The 14,113-nt window shown below is 39.6% G+C and overlaps 1 protein-coding gene across 8 annotated transcripts in view; it reads left to right on the top strand.

Moving 5' to 3' along the window:
* NFX1 (nuclear transcription factor, X-box binding 1) overlaps positions 1-14,113 on the top strand; it is a 75,250-nt gene that overhangs the window by 49,632 nt on the left and 11,505 nt on the right. For 2 of the 8 annotated variants that reach the window (XM_054818534.1, XM_054818531.1), the window contains 4 exons: positions 320-421; positions 3,419-3,460; positions 3,817-3,915; positions 10,485-10,551. In XM_054818534.1, the coding sequence (XP_054674509.1) occupies positions 320-421; positions 3,419-3,460; positions 3,817-3,915; positions 10,485-10,551 (310 nt within the window). Of the gene's footprint in view, positions 1-319; positions 422-1,259; positions 1,603-3,418; positions 3,461-3,816; positions 3,916-4,143; positions 4,608-10,484; positions 10,552-14,113 lie in introns of those variants that run through there. The other 6 variants (XR_008576114.1, XM_054818533.1, XR_008576113.1 and 3 more) reach the window with 5 other exon arrangements.

Here is a 14,113-nt window from a genome sequence, read left to right as displayed (position 1 = left end):
GAGAAGAAAGAGTATTGATGTTGCCTAGTTTAGACTTGCCTAGAATTGATGCTCTGAAAAAATCCCTGAAGAAGTATGTCCATTTGTTAGTCTTGCTCCTACTTGCTTGAGGGAGATGAGAGTAACCTCTTAATTTATGTAACTAGATTAGACTCCTAAAACTAGGTGATATGGAACTAGAGTCTCATTCTGTACTCTGATGAGGAAACAGTCAGTCTGTCTTACTTCTTGCACCTGGAGGTTTAAATCTGCAGCTTTATACACCTTTTCAAAGGTTTATGTGTTGCCTCAAATGAAATCTAATGCTTTTCTTTTTCAGAATAGCTGCTATATCTATAGCCACTAAGTTAACAGATCTACAGCTTGGGGATTCAGTGGAAATCAGTAGGCTTATTACAAAAAAAGAAATGAAGCAGGCCAGGTAAGCAGATACACGTAGAAACATATTTGAAACCCTTGTGTGTACCTGAAACATAGGCAATGTGGAAAACACGTAATATTGTGAGCAAAATCCCAGCTAAAATAGGGAGGCTTTAAATAGCCTGACTCTACTGTAACGATACTGCTAAAAGAGTATTTTGCAGTTCCTTAGCAAAATGCTTTTGCTTTCATGTAGAAAGAGTTCTTTATCATTGGCTGGTTGGTCTGTTATAACTATATATGGAACAATATAAGTGTGGTTTCAGAGTTTGTTTGTACCCAGCAAACTCCTTACAGTTCCTTCAGATTTTTTTCAGATTTCTAGACAGTATAACTTTCTGCTATTATCTTCTGTTTCAACATCCAGCATTCCTTCCTGGATGATTAATAGGGCATATTTTCCCCCTGTCATCATCTTACTATTTATATTTTTCTATTATCTTTTTTAGATTTCTCACATTTGTATCTCAATTTAATTTGTGCTTCTGTGTTCTCATACAGGCCTGCACTGCAAATCTGTTTTTAAGTCACAAAACCACTTCTAACTTAAGTTTGGTGATATTTCTGTTCCTCTTGATGTTCCTCAGGGTTGGAATAGCTTGTCCTTTCAGTATAATTTCTTTTAAGGAATTGTCAAATTTCTCCAACATCATTCTTTCAAAAACTTGACTTCCTGAAGTCTTTGCCCTTGAAGTACATAATTTCTGTTTGTAGTTTATTTTGTTACCATCTCTCTTCTCTTAATTGTGAATTCAATTATTTCAGAGTCTGTTATGTCTGTTAAACTCTAATATTCCTTTATATTGCGTAAAGTAAAAATAATGAAATTTCCCATACAGTTGCTTCATGACTTCCTGTATCAAAAGCTAATACCAGCATACTTCAAGAACTATTGCTAGTCATTCTGTTCTGTTTGTTTCATGTCTATGAAATTGGAGCACATTATTACCAAGTCCTTTTGGATAATTTTCTACACTGAAACAATTTTAACTCTGAATGTATGGGCAAGATGAACTGACACCAGAAATGATGCATGGGAGCACCTGCTTATCCTGGTCTCTAGCTTCATTCTAGTTGGGCCAGTGTCATACTTCAGAAGAAGGGCGGGGAGGAACAAGGTGAAAAAAAAAGAGCCATACTGGTTCCTGCATGCAACTTTAAAGAGTGTAGTATTAATACTGTGTAAGTATGGTATAAGAAAGACACAAATAGGAAACAGTAATTGAGTCTTTTTTTTTTTTGGTCTACCCTGTTTGTTTCAATTAATTGAATACTCAAAAATGTACAATATAAGCATTAATTTTTGTCTCTAGAATTACGGTAGAATAATCTCTGCTTTACCCAGGTTGAGCCTCAAATACTTTGTTCCTATCTGTATCACAATGCCAACCAGATACAAATACACTCAACAATGCGAAGTGAACTTTAGCTTCTCCAAAAAAAGAGTCACTATTTAAAGAAAGCAACCATTTGGCAGCGCTAGAACTCAGTGGGGGAGGATGGGAGTGTGGGGTCGTAGAAGAAGGGGGGATGACTTTTTCAGCTTCTGAAGCTGCAAGTCTTTCATAACAGCTGTATACTTACCAGGAGAGCAAATAAGACACCAGTGTCTCTGGTATCCCAGTGTTTGCAATGTGTAATATAAACGGTGGTGTAGTCACTGCTGCAGATCTCTCTGTGTGGGCAGACTTATACTACCCTTTCCTTGAATAGTTGAAATTAGCAGAGATGACTTTTCTTTGTGCAAATCTTTCCTAATATTGTATCTGAACTGTGGCGAGTAGCCTTTATTCAAGGACAATCAGAGGAAGTATTCTCCCTTCCCCATGCTCTTCATCTATCAAATACTGGGGTGGGGGGAAAAGAGATGGTGGCAAATAAAATATTTATTCTTAAATTTCTAGTTTATTGTCCAACTCCAGTATTTTCAAAGTAACTTACAAATCTGCTTCATTCATTTACAATCGCAGAATATTTTATGCAAACTGCAGAAATTTCCTTTCTTTGTTTCGCTCTCTGGTCCTGTCTGTAGACACTTTATACTTTTAGTTTGTTTTCCGTATTAGGGTTTTGGGGTTTTTTGTGACAAATTTGGTTGGTCCTAGAGTAGCTTCTCTAAATTGGCTACATTCCCCTTTTAGAGGAGGAAAAAATGATTCTTCAAGCAAATGAGTTTAAACAGTACCAGGTTTATCTTAGAATGCAAGTATGTTAGCTTTCTTCTGCCTCCTTCGAGAAACCACCAGAAGTTCTGGATCATATAGCTGTCTGTCTCCAGACATAATAGATGCTATTGAATGAACCAGTTTCCCCTGTAGAAATTATTTGTTTGAAATCAAGGAACTATTATCAACAGAATCAACTCACTTATGCAGTCTAAGGGGTAGAAGTTTGTAACTGACACTGTGAAATTCTGGAGAACTCTTGATACTGCTCTGACATTTTAATCCCTTAAAATGAAATATAAAATACCTTTCAAAGATGAGACAGAAAACTTAAATTCATAACGCTACTGACATTAGAAATTACGGGCTCACTTGAAATACTGATTTTTGTGGTGCATCAAAATCCTCCATATGCATCGCTAACTTTCCTGTTTTCCCTGGCTGATAATTTTTTCTGATGCGTAGGAGTAAGTGACCTTGTCACATCTTCCTTTGCTAATTTCCCATCCTTCCTAGCAACCCCTCAATGCTGATACCAACTGCATTTTTTTCTCAAATGATCTAATTTAACAATATAATCTAATTCAGAAGCTGTTTTTCTCAGCTTCTATATGGCTTTGGTAATTGCTGCTTCTGTTCAAGACTTGGAGAAGGGCTTGTGTGCTCAATGATCTTTGTTCTAGCTCTATTATCTGATCTAATACAATAAACTCTTCTCACACGCTCTTCTTACTACTTTAGGCTGTGATAATGATATGACACCAACAAAGCTATGGTTTGAAAAGTATGAGTAGCAGCAGTGATTCTAACTGTATTTTTCTTTCATAATTCAGGTTGCAATGTGATGAAGAATGCTTAGCTCTTCAGAGGAACAGGTGGGCAACGAACTTGCCTTTTTTCAGAAGTAGTCCAGGTTCAGAAAGTTAATGCTATGTGGAAAAAAAAAAAAATCCTTTCCTGCATGACCTAGAGAACTGATAAATGTGGAGATGATTACTGTGTTACAGGGATCTATATTGAGTGATCTGAGATTTTACTAGAATATTCTAGTGAAAAGTCCTAAATGAGTAGTTTCAAATGTAGAGAATGTTTCTTCTTCAAGCTGTTCATCTGTATTAGTAATCCATATCTTTACTCTTCAATGACAATATGTTTGGGAGGCTGGGGGGATTTGTGTGTTTAATTTTGGTTGTGTTCTGTTTTGTTTTTTTCTTCCTACCCTCAAATTTAGGCGTCTTGCTGAGGCTCTTGAAATAGATGATAATTCTGATCCTTTTAACATCCGTTCTTCTGGACCAAAGTACAGTGACCTTTTAAAAGAAGATGCGAGGTACGTGTTGTTATGATGACAGGTGTCATAGGTAAACAGTGTTGAGAGCAAGATGGGAAATGCAGAAAAGTTCTATTTACTCTTGTAGAAATGCTGGTGTGTATTCGTCTCCAGCATTGGCAATAGGTGATAATCGAGGCAAAGGAGGTGATGTGCACTTCTCAAGACCTCCAAAATGAGAACCTGAAAAGTAAAAAGTGCCTAACAGGTTGCTTTATTCTGTAACAGGACCAGATTCAGACTGGGAGCATCATGTTCCACCATTCTTCACACTACGAATCAGTACCTGTACTTCTCACATTTCCACTGCTTTCATACACAACCAACTCCTATCTCAGTGCTCCTTGTAAACTTTTCAAGACAAAGACAAAAGTGATGGCTAAGTAATGAAATATGCTGTCAAAGCCTGGCATTATTTCCCTCCACCAGTCTCTCTTTTTTTGTTGTTGTTTTTTTTTTCTTCTTCCCCTTACTGCCTTTATTTTAAACATAAAGAAATTGAATTAATAAAACGATTGATTCAGAGCTAAGCCTATGCCAGTGCTGACTGCAAAGAGGGCTGCTAGACTGAAATATCTGAAAATGAGGCAATAGAAAGTCAAGGTAATATCAAAAACATCACACTAGTAAATACTACACAGCCTGGAATGACAGGGAGGGATCAGACACATTTTTAAAAAGATGCTTAAATGGTAAGTGTCATCTAGGAAGTTTTTACTCATGTGTTTGTAGGCATGACATTAGTTTTTAGCAGGTCTAAGTTTTTAGAACAGCTGAATCTGTTTTGCTGTTGCTTCACTATCCTAATGATATGTAAATTTCATATTTTTGTGAGGATGTTTTCTACTTGAAAATCCTTCTTTTAATTTGCTGATGTGTTGAGACAAGTGAAAATTTTATAGCCACACAGAATTTGAGTAAATTTCCTCTTGCTTTACTTCCAAATGATTAGCCTTCTGCAAGATAAGAGCTGAATGTTTTCATTGCGGAGGTACTGTTTTATTAGTATTTGCACTTAAAAGTGATATTTTATAAGGACTATTCTCTAAAGTGGATATAGAATATGATTTGCTCCACCTCTTTCAGAAAACAAAGCATACATTTTCCCTTTCTTACTGTGTTGAATATCGTGTTGTGTGTAGTCCCTTTTTTTTTTTTTTTTTTTTGGAGTCCAATCCAATCTCATCTTCCTGTCAGCCATTCTCTACCAATAGTGCACTGTTCATCTTTCATGAGCAGAACTGACCAGAATCATGCACTGTATTCCAGGTGGTCTAACAGATACCTTGAAAAGTAGCCTTTAGGCTTCCACAGTTCTCTATCAAAATATCTCTTCTCAGATGTTCTGCGATTTTACTTGCATTTCCTTTGTCGCCACTTCATATTGGTAACTCAGGATAAACTAATACACCCAGGCTATTCTTACTGATTAACAGCTTAAAGCAAAAGTTTTTGTTAGACCTAAGGTCAATGACTTTGCACATTGAATTACTGGATTTCATTTATCTAGTTGTCAAGATAAATTAGTTTCTCCCTGTATTAACACATCTCTCTTTACAAGAGCACCAATCTGTAATTTGTAAAGTTATGGCTTTATGAACTTCTTTGACTGCTCTTGATGATCTTTTATCTCTGCAGTCTTGCAAAAGATCTGGGTTTCCCTCATAATGGCAGGATCTACAAAGTGTATCTGTTACAGTATTTTTTTTTCAGGTAGCTCAGCATTCTGTATAAGTTTTGACAGATGTATTTATTCTTGCTTGAGCAGGTCACTCCAGTAATGCAAGAGTTCAGGGCTTGTGGTTTTCCGCAAAGTATAAGTTATACATCTATGTATGGGATCTCAGAATGATGAGAAATACGACAGCTGCCTTCATGTGCATTCAGGGTCACTGCCTCAAGAAGGCAGCAGCTGCCAAAACCACGAGTAGAATGCCGTGATACTATCTTGTTTAGGCTAGGCAATGCATTGATCTGTGAAGCTGGTACGTTGGCAAGGGCTGAAAAAATGCACGTCTGCAAAAGAGAAAACTTGAGGAAACTCCTGATTTTGAGCTGTAGTCTTTAATTACAGAACCCTAAAGCTCCAAGATGCGGTACAACTCCAGGTAACAGGAGGAAAATGAATAAGTGGAAGCATGCCAAGATAATATGTCTCCTTTGTAGGAGAGTGACAGGAGAAGGGAGCACCAGGAATAGTATGGTAATGCCTGCTGCATGCTGATCTTGCTGATGTGTTTGTCAGAATCTGGTAAGGAGTCAGAAGAAAAGTCTCTACACCATACAGCTTTATGTGAGGAGATATCCTGCTGCCAAAGGGAATCCATCTTCTAGCATGGAGATGACTGTACCAGCACAACTGAACACACATCAGGGGTACAGATCCACTGGCTGAACACTCAGCACTTACCTTTCTCAGAGGCTCCAGAAATAGACACAGAGAGCAAGCAAATGCTTGAGTTGGCGTGTTGACATGAAGTTGGAGAGTAGACTAAAACAAGTATCAATGCTCTGTTTGACAAGGATGGTGCTAAGGCTGCTATTTGATGAATTGAGACTACTGAAGAAGGAGAGGAGGACATCTGGAATATCTGGCCACATGGAGCTACGCAGAAGAGAATTTTCTTATTTTGTCACTGGCTGTGCAAGACCCCACAGTAGCTGTATGGACCAGGGAAATCTCGGATCAAATGGTTAAGTCTAGAGAGACACAGAGGGAGATGGATCCTTCGTAGGCATCTTCTTAGCCAGTCTTCCCAAGAGTTAACCCTCCACATGCTGTTGTAGACAATGACAGCAGAGCCAAGCATTCCTATGTGTGATCTGACAACAGGAGCAGCGTACAGGAGCAGTTTAGGTGTAGGATACCTTTGTAACTTTCTTAAACAAGAACTGAAGCCTGAAGGAAGGGGCAGTGAGGGCACCTTCTCAAGCACATGACTGGCAAACTGCAAGCCTGGAATGTCAGTCACTTAGAGGCAAAATCTTGCACTAGCAAGTGTTGCAAAAAATGAGGAGGTTTTTGGCAAAGGCAGAAAAATCTAGGGAAAGCAAAAAATATACAGTAAGAACTACAGTGAAAAGCCAAGCAATGATGAACATTCTTAAGTAGTGTGGTTGAGTGGAACTGAAATGGCAGTAGGCCTGCTACTGCTTATATGCAATGGAAGGAGGTGAGGAGAAGCCTAATGTGCACCATTTACAGACACTGCACAGAAAAAGAGACTTTAAGTCCCACATTCTAGAATTTAAGTATACCCACTGTCAGATCAGATGTATTTATTCTAAGAACCACTTCATTTCCTTACCGTACTTTATTTTTCAGTAAGTATCTATTGCAGGTTAGAACATAGGAGCTCACAATGAGCAGTTAGCTGGTTTTATGGCCATAACTAGTCCTAAATAGCTTAATAGAAAGAATCGTGTACAAATCATGATTTGTGTGCTAGTAAGCAGTAACAACATTCCTTTTAAAATAAAACAAGGAAACATCACACTTGGCAAAACTTGGAAAACTTATTGTAAGAGCTCAGATGAATAACCCAAAAGAATTAAAAATACTTGAGAAAATACTTCATTCAGGTAATAGATACTCATCAATATCCTGGGAAATGGAGATACTCCATTTGGTTTTGATAGGGCAGTATGATTTTTACATTGGTTAATTTGTAAATATGCAAATGAATTCCAGCTCAGGGCAATCACAAATGAAATTCCCCAAACAAGATATGAGCAAGCTGATGAGACACCAAAACAAGCAACCTAAAACTGCAAGACCAGAACCAGAGACAAGTGCAGTGAGAAATAAGCAGTAGCCAGTTCTTACTGTCCCTACTCACCCAGGTATCTGATCAGTATCATACAGAGAAGACTACTGAACCTGCAAGATTTTTTTTTTCAACTTGTGAAATGATTTACAACAGGTTTCATTTTCTGTATCTTGATGGATAGTTTCTGTTACCCTTGGCCTTTCACAAGACCTTCCTTAACAGTCAAGCTTGCCAATGTTTCTTGGTAACTGCAGGCTTCTTTTTGCCCTTCAGTGAAGTGTGGATTCATGCTTCTCTATAGCTAGGAATAAAGAGTATGCTTCCTTGCATGTTGACCTGACACTCCCCTCTTATGTCATGGCAATCTAATGAGGTTTGCTCCCAAATTGGGAAAGAAAGAGACTTTATTTTTTCTTCACTGTTTCATTTGGTGATCTCAAAGGGAAGTTTAATACTGTGAAGAAAATCTTACTTGTGCTTCATCAGCCTTACTGGCAGAGGAGTAAACAGCCTGAAGTACTGTTCTTCACTCTGAATGTCTAGATACAGAAGATGCATCTTCCTGTTGTACTGCCTCAGTTGTTCACTGATGCATCCAGAACTCTCTAGGGCAATCCAGATGTTTGTTGAGAGTACCTCTTGCAAAGGAAGCTTTCAGATTAAGGAATACTGAAGTCCACCATTTCCTTGAAGATTCCTCAACCCAAATTATGCTCCTTCAGAATCTTCTTGATGATTCCAAAGAAAAAGCAATTGTTCTGTCTCTCCCACCATCTGCATTGGCCTGCCTTTTGTTCCTGTTTTAACAGTCTGTAGGTTGGGGCTTACTCAGATCATCAGAGCACTCAGGGTTGTTCTTCCATGAAGTTCTGTATGAAAGATTCTGGAGGTACAAAGTGCACATAAAACACTTCCCTCACCTTTGAGCATACATATGGGTAGTCACAACTCAGCCATTGTGTAGTATGTTTCAAGCAAAAGGGAGTAAGGTCCTGCTTCTGCTCTTCAGAGAGTTATTTGAACTAGAGATGTTAGTGTTGGCCATGAAATTTCCTTTCCTACAGGGAAATAACATTCTCTTAATGAGTTGATTTCTGCTGCCACTGCCACCCCTCACCCCCCACCTTGTCCTCAGCATAGCATGCTTTGTGTTTTGTCTTCCTATTTGAATATATCAGTCTTGACTATCTTGGGATTTCTTGAAGCTGAGACATGTTCTAAGTATTTCTGAAAGAACTCCCGCCTGGTTGATTTCACTGGTGACTGTTTTTATAGGCTCCTAAAGGGTTGATTTTTTTGACTTATCCCCCAGACTGTGAGCTGGTTCCTCAGTAGGTTTTTAAATATTACACATCAGATGCTTGTGGACCCTCTCATTGAATTACTGGTTCCATTTTTTTTTTCTTGCCTCCTGTGATCACTTCACCTTGAAATTTGGGTGTTCATGGCTGGCATTCCATGCAGTATTTGCTTTCTGACTCTGTGGAGTTAGGCTCACCCTGAAGGGATCAGTGGTTTTGGTTGGTCAGGTTTTTGTTGTTAGGTTTGTTTGTTTGTTTTTGTTGGGGTTTTTTTTGAACCTGAGATTATTGCCGCAATATTCTTCCCAAAGCCTCATGTCACATGAGCTGACTGTGTATTTCATAGCCTAGGTATCTGGAGGCCCCTTTCTTTTAACTCTACAAGTCCAGGTCCTTTTTGCACTTCTCCCAATGTAATACTTTTCTCCACTGAAAATCTAGGGGTTCCGATAACTACATGCAATGTCTATCCACTGTTACAAAACCTTGAAGGTGTTCCAGTGAAGGGCTGAGTCCATTGTACCAGTAATCAAGTGATGTTGGTAGCTGAGCTACTCAATGTTGCCATTTTGCATGTTTGCTTGAGACCTTTTGGTCTTTTGATGATACATTCACTTCGGCATCCAGAACTTTGGTAGGACATCTACTAAGGATGGTATTGTCTACGTTGGTAGGCACTTCTTGACTGATGAAATTCCGATGTCGTTCACAAAGTGATGTTGTGTTGGTATGGAATGGTGCCTGTTTGTGAAGAAATAAGGTTATTTACCACTAACCAGCTTTTGAGAAGTAAAATTTTAAGGTAGCCTTTTTCCCCCATGGGGATGGTACCCTAACAAATAACCTTACTTTTGGAGTTAGTTTGCCTGCTTATTTAAGAACAAAGGGCAAAGCTCACCCTTATGTGAAAGACTTCACCTACTGTGATTAAGCAAGGTAAAAAAAAAAAAGTAAAATCCTTTATCTCATATCAAGAATACTTTGTTTGCTTTCAAGTAGCCTTACACTTCATTTGTTCTTATTAATTTGTTATGCTAGATGAGTTGAAGACCAAAGTCAACGCGGTTTACCTCTCTCTTGGAAAAGAACTTCGCTCTGTTTACCAATCCCCATTTTTGTGTCTAATCATGTATTCTAATTAAGTGAATTGCCTTAATGACAAGTGATTTAAAAACACTGAAATGGCAACTTTAAAATCTATGTTATCCATTTGAAAATGTAGAATTGTATTGTCAGGCAGTAGAGTTGTATCATAGAATTTTATGTCAGGTTCCAAGGGTTGAAGGGAAAATAATTCATTATTTTTGTAATAGTGATGACATACTAACATTTTTTTAATGTAGAGTGTAATATATAATCAAAATATGCTCTCCTGCTTCTGCTTCAGTCAATTGAGTTCTTTAATTTTGTTCTTGTTGAAAATAATGTTACAAAAGATGAAGATATTGTATCTTTGTACACTCTCTTGCCTCATTTACCTAGAATGCTGTTCTTGCAGGAAGGATTTAAAATTTGTCAGTGACATTGAGAAGGAAATGAGGATGCTTGTGGAAGCTGTGAATAAGGTCAGTGTTCAGATATTCTGTGTCACATATTATAAGAAACAGTTTAGTTTGGGGGGAGTTTGATGTTACTAAACCTTATTAATACTACTAGTTATGAGCTGACACTAGATCTGTTTGGGCTCCAGTAGAGTGCATGTTTTTAATTGTAAATAGAACAAAATTTTTAGGAGACTGACATGGTTTAGCCCCAGTGGCAGGTCCGTCTTGGAGCTGGCTGGCATTGGCTCTATCAGACATGGGGAAAGCTTCTAAGCAGCTTCTCACAGAAGCCACCCCTGTAGCTCCCCCCCACAACCCCCCGCTACCAAAACCTTGCCACGCAAACCCTATGCAGAGACATACTAGTTCAGGATCACTTTGGCGACAGCCAAGCTTTGATTAAAGATTCAACAAGTGCTAGGCTGTCATGCATCAGTGGATTATCATTAATTTTTGGATATCCATTAATAAAGTATTAATTGTCAAAGATGGTCTTTAAAGGTTCAGACTTTGAGGAGGAAGGCCTAGGTTCTTCTCATCCTTGTAGAACTTGTTCACGAATCTGTGGATAACTTCCTGCACTTGCCAGTGTGTGAGGTAGTCCTCCTGCTTCTGCAAGTAGACTCAGATTTAGCCACAGTTGTTTGGCAGACTCCAGTATACCTAGAGAGGTTGATACCACAGACACAATCATAGGTTTTTCAGTGAAAGCAGAATTCTGCCTTCAGGCCTATAGGGTTAGCATATTCCTGGCTTGCTGCTGCACTATGCCTGAGCTGGTATACGTGGTTCAAAGGACAGTGTAAACCATACTATACTCATTTGCCTTTAGCTCAAGAAAGAGTTAACCTTTTGTAGAAAGCATTAATTTCCTTCCCTCTACCCCCTGAGGACAGTTACTTAATTTTATTCCTCTTTTTTTTTTCTGGTATGATGTTTCTTAAACAATCTTTGTACTTGTCCACATGTCTAATGTCCTTGCCTGTTGTTTTCCACATTGGAATGAAAGTCTAAAAGGGGGCCATCTGTGTCTAATTATGTTAAGGCCCCTCCAAACTCAGACACTTGATAATAGATGCATAGAACAGTTATCACCGAAAAATAATTTGCCCAGTGTTGTGTTGCTTGTGGTTATCCTGTTTTACATATACCTTTATATATAGCCTTTATTATACACACATATATGCACAAGTGTACACACATATATATTTATACATATATAACTGTGTATACCAATGTATATGCCTATACTAATATCAAACCAAGCAGGATGTGTAATATATATAAAAAAGGGCAACCACAGGTCTTGAATTTGACAAATGTGACAGAACGAGAGAATCTGAGAGCTCAAGAGCATCTCTTATGCTTTAGTTCTCAGCAGTAACTATTTGTTAATGATCCTACAAAGCAGAGAAATGGTATCTGTTAAAGAGCTTCCACATTGCAGAAGAGAATGAAAAAATGAAAACAAGCCAGATGTGACAATTTATTCCCTGTCTGACCTAAGGGGAAGAATCACTTAGTGGTTGCTTAAGCTTTTATCATGGTCAGCATGAACCAGTTAGGCCCACATGACAATTCAGTATCTCAGGGATTAGTTCTGTGCTATCCTGCCCCTCAGGCTGTTGGGATTTGCTATTCCATAAGGTACAAGAAGTCCCCAGAAGTCAAATTACATTTCAAAGGAGAAGAGATTTCTTTTTGAACACCAAAGGCAAGTGACACAAGCCTTGAAGCTTGGTATTCATATATTATAATGCAAATACAGATAAATCATTCTTCTTTCATCAGTCTTCAGTAGGCAAACCCAACCTGAGGAGTTCCATGACAATCCTAATATTCTGTCCCTAAAAATTCTTTATTTAATTATGTGTTAACTTTCACAAGGCTGTCCAATTCCTTCTTGAAATGTTTAGATTCCTGATTACCAGTTTTCTGTTTAAAACAGACAACCATTCTATATTTGTGTTATTCACATTGCTTACAAACTTCCTGTGCTTCTGTACATGAGCCCATTTGGTAACAGTGCATTGACTTGTGCCCTGCTACATGAGCCTGTAGTTGTTTCACAGAATCACAGACTGGTTGAGGTTGGAAGGGACCTCTGGATGTCATCTTGTACAATCCACCTGCTCAAGCAGGACCATCTAGAGCCAGTTGCCCAGGACCACGTCTAGATGGCTTTGGAGTATCTCCAAGGATGGCGAGGCCACAACCTGTGCCAGTATTCAGTCATCCTCACAGTAAAAAAGTGTTTCCTGATGTTCAGAGGGAAACTCCTGTGTTTGTGCCTGTTGCCTCTTGTCTTGTCACTGGGCACCATGGAAAAGAGTTTGACTCTGTCTTCTTTACAGCCTCCCTTCAGGTATTTATAGACATTGCTAATATCACCTCTGAGCCTCCTCTTCTCCAGACTGAAGAGTTCCAGCTCACTCAGCCTGTCCTCAATGGAGAGGTGCTCCAGTCCCTTACCATCTTTGTGGCCCTTCACTGGACTCTCTGCAGTATGTCCGTGTCTCTCTCGTTCTGGGGTGCCCAGAACTGGACACAGTATTCCACGTGTGACCTCACCAGTGCTGAGCAGAGGGGAAGGATCACCTCCCTCAACCTGCCGGCAATACCTGGCCTAATTCAGCCCAGGATACCAGTAGCCTCCTTTGCTGCATGGGCACATTGCTTGCTCATGTTCAACTTGGTGTGCAGCAGGACCCCCAGGTCCTTTTCTGCCAAGCTGCTTTCTAGCTGGGGGGCCCCCAGCACATACTGATGCGTGGGGTTGTTCTTCACCAGGTGCAGGACTTTGCACTTCTTGCTGAACCTCCCAAGGTTCAGCCCATTTGTCCAGCCTGGCAAGGTTGTGCTGGATGGCAGCATGCCCCTCTGGCCTATATCAGCCACTCCTCCCAACTTTGTGTCATTAGCAGACTCACTCAGGGTATGCTCTGTCCTGTCATCCAAATCACAAAGAACATGAAACGAACATCATGAAGATGTTAAATAGGACTGTACCCAGCATGCAGCCCCTCCTCCTCTCCCCTCCCAGGGTACACTGCTAGTTACCGGCCTCCAACTAGACTTTGTGACGCTCATCACCACCCTCAGGGCCTGGCCATTCAGCCAGTTTTCAATCCACCTCACTATCTGCTCACTTGGCCCCTACAGCAACAGCTTGAGGGGCTATGAGGCTCTTATGGGAGACAGCGTCAGAGGCCTTATTGAAGGCTGGGTAGACACTAGCCACTGCTCTCCACTCATCTACCAGGCACATCAGTTCGTCAGAGTTTATCAAGTTGGTGAAACCTTGGTGAAGCCATGCTGACTACTCCCAAGGAGCTTTCTTGTCCTTCATGTACCTGGAAGTAGCTCTATGATGAGCTGCTCCATCACCTTCACAGGGATTGAGGTGAGGCTGACCACCCTGTAGCTCTGTGTATCCTCCTTGCCCATCTTGAAGACAGGAGTGACAGCATGTGCAGAGGCCATGTTCTGACTTTCTTTTCCTTCATAATGGTGGTGTATATGGTGTAAAAGGGAACATGTCCCTTGCACTGTAATGTTAACCTGCTTTTCTACTCAATTCTTC

This window comes from Grus americana, chromosome 2 (genome assembly GCF_028858705.1).
Source record: "Grus americana isolate bGruAme1 chromosome 2, bGruAme1.mat, whole genome shotgun sequence".
NCBI classification, from domain to species: Eukaryota; Metazoa; Chordata; class Aves; order Gruiformes; family Gruidae; genus Grus; species Grus americana.
This window is presented reverse-complemented; position numbering and strand designations above follow the sequence as displayed.